The following is a 10,788-nucleotide window of genomic DNA, read 5'->3' as shown; positions in this document are numbered from 1 at the left end:
CTGGCATCTGGAAGCGCTCAAAAAACATCCAGATGTGGCACTTGGGGACATGGGTTAGTGGTGAAGATGGCACTGTTGAACTTGATCATCTTAGAGGTCTTTTCCAGCCTTAACAATTCCCTGATTCCATGATCCCTCCTTTGACATCATTGTGTTCAGTGCTAAAAGCCTGTTCTCTCCTTTCCCCCAGGGATTTGTGGTGGCTGTTCTGTACTGTTTTCTCAACGGAGAGGTAAGATTAACAGTGTTGTTTGATTCATGTTTGCCAGCTAAGTGGATTGAGTGTCCCATTCCTGATGTTTCCATACTGGTGGGAAGCATCCAAGTCAAATCTCTCACTCCAGAAAAACAGTTCAGCCATTTTCCTACCAGTTTTCAGCACAATTAATAAACGTGTCATGGCTTTGGTGTGCACTGTGTGCATCACTGCTGCTGAGTCCACCCTTTACTCACGAGACAGCACCAGCAGAACCTTGCACAAACCCTGATCCCAAAGGCCCACCTTCAGCAGGGAAGGATAAATCCCATCTAAGCCCTGCTAAGTGCCTCAGTGAATCCTCCCCAGGACCAGGCCCGCTGCTGGGATGGAGGCTCATTAGTGCAGTGATATTTTTGTATCATCCCCCACCTGCCCATGAGAAGTTCAGCTGATTAAGCCCATGTTGCAAAGGCTCCCAAGTAGGTGTGAGCAGCTACAGGCTCGGAGCTGCTGTCATCTGGAGCACTTCCAGCCCAATAAACAGAGCACGGACAGGAAAGAAGCAGCTGTGAGCTGGATTTGTGCTGCAGCTTCCTGGGGGAGAGGAAGAGCGTCCAGAATCCCAATTTTCTCTCTCACAGCTCCAAAGCTGCATCAGCCACACTGATGCCATGTGTACATCAGGCAGAGAGCCCAGCTCCAGCAGAGACCTTTCCTGCCTGGAACAGGGCAGTACCACACAAACTCACTGATGATCCAAAACCAATACAGGCACTGACATGACTTGTTAGGCACAGCAGTGCCAGGGAAACATGTTTCTACCTTGCAGGCACTGATCTTGCCTTTCCCATGTTTCGACTCCTGGGATTCTTATCCTGGTATTGTGCTGTTGCTGTGCTTGCTCATCCCAGAGCCCCTCAGACGCAGCTGTTTTATCTAATTCATACTGTTATCTAAAAATTTGGGCTGGAAGGCTGCAGGAGGGGACAGGGATGGTGGCCAGACTTGTTCAGGATTTTAATCTGGACAGTGTAAACCAGATCATTTCAGTGAACTCCCTGAGCAGGAACAAGTAGCTTCTGTCATAAAAAAGCACAGCTTTACAAACAAGCTGTAGTTAAATCATTTCTATTTGGACCAAAATCAGGGCAGTGAAAAAAAAATCTTAATTATTAAGATTAATTAATTACTCACAAAATGTGGAGTATGTTGAAGCTGAAGTTAACTATTCTGGCACCTTTGCTGTATGAATAAGAAATTCCCTGTGCTCACCTCTCTGCTGGAGCTCAGGGATTTCTGCTGTCTGGGGTGTCCCCTCTCTTCTATGTGGCTAAAAGTCCAGGCCGGGCTGAGTTCAGTGACCTTTATAAAATAATTCTTGGCCCCTTGGTGGGTGGGTCACCCACGGCTGCTCACACAACTGAATCAGAGCAACAGCGAGTGATTTTCTTGTCTCTCCAACGCCCAGGTCCAAGCTGAGCTCAAAAGGAAGTGGCGGAGGTGGCACCTGGAGAGGTTCCTGGGCTCGGACATGAAGTACCACCACCCTTCCTTGGGCAGCAACGGCACCAACTTCAGCACCCAGATCTCCATGCTGACCAAGTGCTCCCCAAAGACTCGCCGGTGCTCCGGCTTCCAGGCCGAGTTCTCCCTGGTGTGATGGGGAGGGGCTCTCCCAGCAGGGAGCATCCAAAAGAGACACTTGAGAGACTGAGGGATCCCCAGGAACCAGCGATGACAAATCCCTGTGAAATGACATGCTCCACATGAGCCAACAGAGGACACACAACTGGAAAAGCCACTGGCATCCAGGACAGGACTGGACAAGCCGAGAGGCAGAGAAATGCTTTTCCTCTCCCTCTTTTCAGACCTTTCACTCCTCAGTTTCAAGCCCTCGGGGGTTGATAACTATGAGTAAAGGTCCCAGTCACTTGAGGAAAGCCTGGGAGATGCTGTGTCATAAATAATGAAGTACAGGGGAGGAAGGGAGGGGAGAACCCGAGTCCTTGGGGGCTTTACCGGAACCGGCATCTCTGAAACAGATAAATTGCACTTTTTTTAAAAAGAAATGAGCCAGTAAAGGAGAGAGGGATGCAAGAAGCAGGAAAAAAAAAAAAAAGCCAAACGTATGAATGTGCCAAAATTCCTGTGGATAAGAGGTGATGATAAGGCACCGAAGACCGAATCGGGGACATGGGGAGAAGGGACAGGAGGAACATGAGCAGGAAGGGAGAGGCCAGTGCATGACCCCCACGTTTTACACAGGTGAAGATGAAGCTGCAGCACCAGGAAAGCCCCTCAGAGGATGCCTCAGGGCTGCAGTATGTGCTGCTAATAACCCACCATCCTCATTAACAAAAGCTTTCCAGGCATCCCAGTGCTCTCTGGAAAAGCAGGTCGCTGAGAAGGAACAGCGTGAGAATTCCCTTCTCTGCGCCATGTTCGGGACGTGGTGTTTGTTTTGGTTGTGTTCAATGACCAGGAAACTCTGGTTTGCATGCATAAAAACCAGGTACAGAGGCCAAAAGCAGAGCATGGCTGTGTTTTTCCTTCAGGTTCTCCTGTAGATCTTGGTGCCTTAATGCGCCCGGGATCATGAGGGATCAGGGGAAAATAATGGGGGTGTGATTCATTTGCACTTGCTTAGCACACACTGCCAGGAAAGGGAGATGTAGAACCCTGTAATCACTAATTGAAGCAGACCTGCCATGAGGAGCCACTCTCCAGATGAAAAAAATTAGTGTCACAGCAGTGAGCAAAATTGCTTTCATCAGGACAAGGTGCTCTCAGCACAGAACTGGCACTGCAGGAGTGAGGAAGGACTGAAGGGGCTATTAAATTGATTTCTTCTTCAGCTTTTGTGGGAAGCTTTCATCCTCTGATGAAGGCATTGTTAGATCTTTGAGATGTGTGTGTGCATTTTGCCTCTTTTTTGAAGGCCTATTAGTTTTCATCTAGGGGCAATCCCTATTTGAGGAATGCACATGGATCCCATTAAAACCAAGGGAACAGTATTTTTTTCTTTTTCTTCTTTTCTTGGTGGAGGGGCAAAGGAGAGGTGTGAAACCCAATCCTGCTCAAGCACTGCATTTGAGACAATCCCCACACTCCCAAACTCAGTCAGAAGACAGAAAATAAAAGGATACAGATGTTTGTGTCCCACACAAATGGGGTTGCACCGGTTTTACACTGAGGGTGGGAAATTCCTGCTCAGCCCATGTGTACACTCAGGAATTGGGCTGCTCTCATCCTACTCTGACACAGCCTCGAGAAGGAGAGTGTGGGCCACCAACACACAAACCTGGAGTTTTGAGTTCAGAGATCTCAACTTGCCTACCAGGTGCTAACTAACAGCACCTGGACTTTTATTGCTCCATGATTTAATGTAGTTAATGGGAGGGAAGCATCTTTAACTTGCTGGGTTTGGGGTTGGTTTGCTGGTTTCTTTGCCTGCCTGAAGCCTCTGTGATTCACTGCCAGCCACCCACGCTGAGCCCAGGGGGAGACTCACAGACCAGGACATCCAGTTCCTCCCTCGGTTCTGAGAGGGCAGTGTTCCATGCCAAAACCATTCCCAGAGCTATACCTTTTATCAACTCCATGCTTCCTGAGTATCCCTCCACGTGTAGCCCTGAGAACAGCGTGGAGGGCTGGAGACAGTGAGGGGAATAAAGAACCCTGTGAAGGGCAGATGTGCAGTTCTGAGTTTCCAGTGAGCTGACTCAGACCTCAGCACAGTGTAGCCGTGGCTACTCAGCCTGCAAGACCTCAGAGGATAAGTAGGTGTTGTGAAGATCCCTAGAGTTCAAGTGCTGGTGACCCCAGGCCAGCCAGGTGTGAGGAGCCACATTACTCTGAGGCCATGCCAGCAGTGAGAATCCAGCACTGACGTGCCATTAAGACCATCAGGATGCTCTCTGAGCAGCTCTCTGATTCCCAAAATGCAGAGAAAGCTTAACATTTCCCCACATTTCTTGCACTGAAGCCCTTGTGCCCTGACACCTTGGAAACAATATCCCGTTTAAATCCTCATGAGGCTCTCAGAGGCCAGGACTCTTTTATTTTAGTGGTCACAGTCCCAAACGTGCCAGGACTCAAGGAGTGTTTGGACAATGCTCTCAGGCACATGGTGTGATTTTTGGGGTTGTCCTGTGCAGGACTCAATGATCCTTGTGGGTGCCTTCCAACTCAGGATATTCTGTGATTCTCCATGTGTTTGGTGCTTGTCTGGTGAGCACTTTCAGACCTGGAGTAGGACTCACAAAGGAAATACTGGAGAAATCCCACCAGCACCACCAGTTCTTCTCCTGTGCCTGCCTCGAAGCAAGGATTTGACCCAGCTCTGCATTTTGCCAAGTGAATGTCCAGCTGCAAGGAAGCCCAGAAGAAGCAAGGGAAAACTCTCTCTCAGCTTCCAAGTCGTTCCACTTGGTATAAAATGCTTTGTCTCAGTGGCTCAGAGTTTTGAAGCAGTGTCAGCCAGGGAAACATTTGATTCCTCGGGCTGCAGAGTCATTCACCCTCTTAATCTGCCAGGGGAACTGTACATTCCCAGGAAATTCCATGGGCTGCAGAGGAGCGCTGCCCGACCTTGTGAATCCATCCACTGAGGTGCCTGAGGTGTGAGCTGGAATCCCAGGTCCCAGACAAGCAAGAGAGGAGCCTGAGCACAGAGCTGTCAAGCAGAAGTGATGCACCATTGCCAGCAGGCTCCTTTGTGGGATGTGAGGGAATCCCTGCCCATCTGTTCTCGGCAGCCTTGCTGGGATAGCGGGTCTGTGAGCCATCAGCACTGAGACACATTGTGCATTTTCCCTCTGCTCCCTTTCCTTTTTCCTCTCTCTGTGCCTGGCACTGCACTTGCAGGAGGACTTTCTGCTTTGTGTTTTCAGCTTTGTTTCTGTTTCAGCCCTGTGCTGACCTGTGCCAAAGGCAGTGGGAACAGATTTGCCTTTTGGGGACATGACAGGCAAAAATCCAACTGGTTATTTACCCATTCCACAGGGAATGTGGGAGATTCACCACCAGGCTGTTGTGCACAGGAGCCTGAAGAGAGGCTGTTTTCTGAACTCAGGGGCTCCTTCAAAACATGTGGAGAACATCAGAGTGCCAGAACAGTGCCCCAGGCATCCTACTGGCAATTATTTCAGCGCTGAACGTCCAGCCACGTTGCCATTGTGCTGTCAAGGGGGTTTGAGAGATTAAATGAACGTGCTGAATATACCTGCTGTGACAGGCATGGCAATATTAGTGACACAGGCAGGGCAGAGCTGCCAGCACAGCTGCCTGGGCCCTGGATTTCAGACAAACACAGGAGTCAGTGCTGAAATCACAGCTTTTCACTCTGGGGACGTGAGCAATCGAGTGAATGATGACATTGGGATCAGGCCCTCTTTTAACTGGCTTGGTGCAGGAATTTGGCTCCATACCTTGGCCTCCCTTACTCTGTTTTTCATCCAACTCATCAATAAAATGGGAGCTCAAGGACTTCACTACAAATGACAGCCTGAGGTGTGCTGTCCTGGTCCCACGCAGAGCACACAGGCAAGCCCCAGTCTGAGCCCCCCCAACTCCAGTGTAACACAGGAGGGTCTCCAGTAAAGCAACTGCATTGATTTGCTGCAAAATAATATTAATAGTCACATCTGGATATGGGACAGAGGTGTTTGAGGATCATGAATTTGGACTCCAAAACTCTTTACAGAAATTAAGCCAAATTCTGATCCCGTTTTCACCAATCAGTTCACTGCAGCAACTCCTGGATTACACTTGGATTTGCCTTTAAAATAATTCCTTTATCTTCAGTCTGGAACTTTTTACTCCCTTTTTACACCAGTGAGAGAGCAAGCCCCTTCTGTTAATTAGTCACTCTGCATTTCAGTGATTAAATGATTAAAAATTATGAATAAGTGTGGAATAATTACAATACAAACATTAAATTATGGTCTCAAGGAGTAGAGGTAGGTACAAGCTTCAATACCAAGATTAAACTGTGGATATTTCTGTTCAACTGGGACCTAAAGATATTTCTCTTCAGCTGGGACCTATGTTGCTCTGTGACCTCATAAGCAGCAAGAAATGAGAATATAGCCGTGTTTGGGGTTAAAAAAAAAGAGGAGTAAAGAAATTCTAGGCTGCTGCAGAATTTCAGGGCATTAACTTGAAACTTTTTAAAATCAAAAAGGCCAGGAGATGAAACACTTGAATATTTTAGTTTAGTTTAGTTTGAGTTGGGTTTTTTTTTTGCCTAGGAAGCAGTTATGTTTTTTCTCAAGGAAGGTGTTGCTGGAGAAAAGATGTTTTGTACATTAACTAATCGTCAGCTTTACATCTTTCTCAATATCCCACTTGTTTCCCATTCACAAGGAATGAGACAGGGTCACGTCTGTGCCACAGCAGTGCGTGAGCAGAGGGATTAAACCCAAATCTCTGTCCCAATCTGATGGAAATATTTCCAGAGAGGGATACACCTACTGATTAATGGAAGTTTTTTAGTGTTTTTTAAAAAGCAAAATGAAGTTCCAAAGAAAGCTCAGGAGGCAGTGAACATCACTTGGCTCCTTGGCAGGGATTAAAGGGGCTTGGTGGGATTATTTTGTCTCCAGTCCTTCCACCTTCGCCCCAGTGTTCAAACAAGGGAAAACCCAGCGGGTTTCTGCAGGAAATATGAAATATTTTCAGACTAAAAGGGAATCTCACCGACTGGGAAATGCCAGTAAGTGTCTTCCTGGAGCTTATTTCATTCTGTCTGCACAAGTGCAGCTTGGTTTGATAAAGGGCCTGTGGAAACACAGCTGGATCAGGAGCAATGGTCCTTCTCTGGGAAAACAGGTGGATCAGGAGCAATGTCCCTTCTCTGGAAGGTGTAACATCAGAGCTCATGTAAAACATTCTCCTTCCCATCAAGCCCCACCTTCTGCTTTCAGGTGGGGTGTTCAGCTGAAAGAAGGGCCGTGGCTGGGGTGTTGACACAGCCCATCTTCTTTCCCAGCCTTGTGCTTCCCCCCACAGCATCTCTGCAGGGATGAATGTTCCAGACCCTTGGAGACACGGGGTGCACTCCTGAGCTCCCTGGCTCCCAATGCAACTTTGCACTTTTCCCAGACAGAGCTACTGGTGGGCAGGGCCACGAAGGTGCTCGATAGTAGATGACCCTCAAAAGAGTAGGAGGTCAAGCTCTTGGTCTCAAATGTCCCCACATCAACCCAGAGTGACTCTGCTGGTGTCACCCAGGAACTAAACTGAAAAGTAATAAGGAAAATAATTAATTCCCAGCATGGTACTTGGGGTCAGATGTGCCAAAATCCACCGTTTTATTCCAGTCCATCAACTTTTCATCCCTTCCCCACACCCAGTATTTACACACCAGTCTGATGAGGTGCAATTACAGTGACTGACCTTGTTCTTTCCCCTGGAGAGCTGTGCACCTGTAAACTGTGGCTTTTTAGGAATTGGGAGTTTCCTGGGACCACGGACCACCTCTTCCACCTCCTGCTGAATGTCCTGACTCCTTGCTTGCTCGCCTGGTGTTGTGCTGTTCACTGAAGAGCCCCGGGTTTGAAGCCCTGGTTGTTTCCAGGGTACTGTGGAGTCACAGGGAAGAAGACAAACATCAGGACTGGAGACCAGGCTACAGGTCTGTAGGGAAAATGATGCCCATCTGGGGTCTGAGGACCAGACCTTCAGGACACGCACATTTGGCATCAGCAGAGCACTCGTGTTTTGTACCCCAGTTTTGTGGACATTGTGCATTTGTACATAGGGGGAACCTGAACAGCACATTCAGAAAAATAAATAAACGAAACACATTTTTGATACTCGGATGGCAACGATAAATTAAGTTCAAAAAAAGGCACTTTTGAGTTCAAAAGTGCGTTTTTCGGGCTCTGCCTGGAACACCTCAAGCTGTTGGTCAGTGGCTGGTGCCAACTGACTCTTCTCACTTAAGCTGTCAGCACCTCTGCTCTGCCCTCCTGTAAATAGGCTTTGACAGCAGAGAGTGATGGGAACTGGCTGTGAACAGAGACTCACCCTCTCTGTGGACTTTTCTGTACCTTGGTGCTTGTGATGTTTCCTCCATGCCAGTGAGAACAGGCCTGCTTGCTCAGCACAGGTGACATCTCTGCCTTGTTTCATGGCCTTCTGCCTGATGTTATTTATTTTGTTCTGACTCTGTAAATATGCAATGAATTGGCTATATATATTTTTTTTCCTTTGTATTTGGTTCGTCTCCTTGCTTCAGGGGAGGTTCTTCTCTGTGGTTGACACTGCTGACAACAAGCAATAAAACCATCGTGAAGGCATCGTGTCTAAGGTGTTCCACCTGATATTTTTATTTATTTCTCAGAGTCTTGAAGAAGATAAAGACAAGAGGAAAGGCTAAAAAGGAGATAGTGAGCTGGTGAGGTGTTTGCCCGGAGTTAGGCAGAGTGACCTCATACTTTGTATGTTTAACCAGACTAAATCACTCTTAAAATCATAAAAGTGTTTGGGTTAGAAAGGAACTTTAAAGGAATGAGCAGGGACATCTTCAGGTAGATCAGGGTGCTGAGGAGACCTTCTTTGGGAACAGAAGAATCAGTCCCAGCCCCAGAATGAGTGATCCCCAGAACCTCCACAGTGAAGGCAACACCACTGCATGAGCTGGGTGGGTGGATGGTCTGCTGGAGGTGAGACTCGTGCATGGAGGGGATGGTCCTGCAGTTACAAACACACCATCATTCTTTTGCCATGGTCGAGAGGTCCAAAATGATTCCTGTATTTGTAGGTACCTGCGCCCACCCACCCAAATATAACATGTATTGATTGCTGGGTCAGGTGCTGGAATATCCTGCAACTCTCTCTGGTCCCTGGGCCGCCCAAATTCATCCCCATGAGATTTCCCCCAGTATCCTGGAGGGACAGACCAAGGCCACGATCTGTGTTTTACATCACAGACTGTAGCAGTTCATAACCAGCCCCCAAGAGGAGGAAACCCCAAAAATATATTAAAAAAAAACCAAACCATACTTGTTCTCATTCCCTTCAGAACTGAACACAGAATCCCAGAATCAAAGAATAAGCTGAGTTGGAAGGGACCCAAAAGGATCATCCAGTCCAACCCTCAACCCTGCACAGGAACATCCCCAAGAATCCCACCCTGTGCCCCAGAGGATCATTCAAACCCTCCTGGAGCTCTGGCAGCCTTGGGGCTGTGCCCACTGCCTTGGGGAGCCTGGACAGTGCCCAACCAGCCTCTGGGGGAAGAACCTTTTCCCTGAGATCCAACCTGAGCCTGCCCTGACACAGCTCCAGGCCATTCCCTGGGATCCTGTCACACCCAGTCATCCAGGCCACTTCTGAGCAGCTTTTCAAGAGCAGACACAATGGGTCCATTTCTCCTGCAGAAATCCCACACCACTGTAAGAGACCAAAATGCTCAACCCAAGAGGTGGAAAACAAGAGCTGCCATCCAGTGCTCTCTGCAACACTTGGCATAAACAATGACTAAGGGCATCTGATGATGCAATTGCTAGCTCAAGGTGGTGGTTTGAGTTGGGCTTGTCACAAGCAGATGTGATTCCACAGCACTGGTGGCATAAATTCATAACCTGGGCATCATGAGAGCATCGAGAGACACTCAACCCATCCACCCCAGCACTGGACATGCACATTGTCACTGTACATGCACTTACAAACACAGGATGTGTGACTGCAGAATTAATTATATGAGGAATTGATGACTTCAGAGAATCGTGGAATCACAGAAGGTTGGAGGGGTCCTTCCAGGTCACCTTGTTCCAACCCCCCTGCCATGGCCAGGGACATCTTCCACTAGCCCAGGTTGCTCCAGCCTGGCCTTGGACACTTCCAGGGATGGGGCAGCCACAGCTTCTCAGGGCAACCTCTGCTAGGGCCTCCCCACTCTCACAGGGAGAAATCCCTTCCAAATATTTAATCTGAACCTGCCCTCCATCAGTTTAAAGCCATAACCCCTTTTCCTGTCACTCCATGCCCCTGCAAGAAGTCCCTCTCCAGCTCTTTTGCAGGTGCAAAGGGAAGCACAGCAGTCGAGTCTGGGGGTTAATCATCCTGCTCCTTGGAAAGAAGTGGACTGCTCTCTGAACACGGACTTTGCAAAGCCTCCAAACCTCTGCTAGTTGATTCCAAATCATTATCAAGCCATTTAAATTAACACTTGTTTCAGGCTGGGAGTTGCTGTGTTCCCAGGACAGTGGTCCTGTCTTTTGAGGTCTTTATTGCTCTGAACAAACCACGAGCCTTCCTCTGTGTTGGAGAAAAGCCCAGCAGGCAACTGCAATTGAACAGTAATTGTTCATATAAAAGTCACATTATTTAATGCATATGAATATCAGGCAGTGAAAATAGATCACAGTGAGAGGTCAGTGAGCTTTCCCATGTCCATAGGGCCACTTCCACAGCTCTCCCCCTTTTTAAAGCTGATTTACACCCAGTGCTCACACTACTGATAAAGGCCAAATCTGCAACTTGAAATGACAAGTCTTGGCTATAAATGTCCCTCCTTTCTGTGTGGATTAAACATTTTCATTTAAAAGCAGAGGGTCTAATGCTCTGGGCCATTCTGAGAA

General features: G+C 48.0%; 1 protein-coding gene across 2 annotated transcripts in view; it reads left to right on the top strand.

The window, feature by feature from the left end:
• The window catches only part of VIPR1 (vasoactive intestinal peptide receptor 1), a 109,405-nt gene extending 100,898 nt beyond the window's left edge, over nucleotides 1-8,507 (top strand). For both annotated transcript variants that reach the window (XM_027695490.1, XM_027695491.1), the window contains exons 12-13: nucleotides 191-232; nucleotides 1,668-8,507. In XM_027695490.1, coding sequence (XP_027551291.1) covers nucleotides 191-232; nucleotides 1,668-1,859 — 234 coding nt within the window. In that variant the 3' untranslated portion in view covers nucleotides 1,860-8,507. The remainder of the gene's footprint in view (nucleotides 1-190; nucleotides 233-1,667) is intronic.
• The last annotated feature ends 2,281 nt before the right edge of the window (nucleotides 8,508-10,788 follow it).

This window comes from Neopelma chrysocephalum, unplaced genomic scaffold, assembly GCF_003984885.1.
Source record: "Neopelma chrysocephalum unplaced genomic scaffold, ASM398488v2 Primary Assembly neopelma1_101, whole genome shotgun sequence".
Taxonomy (NCBI): Eukaryota; Metazoa; Chordata; class Aves; order Passeriformes; family Pipridae; genus Neopelma; species Neopelma chrysocephalum.
Note: the sequence above shows the minus strand (reverse complement) of the source record. Positions and strands in the feature narration are given on the sequence as shown.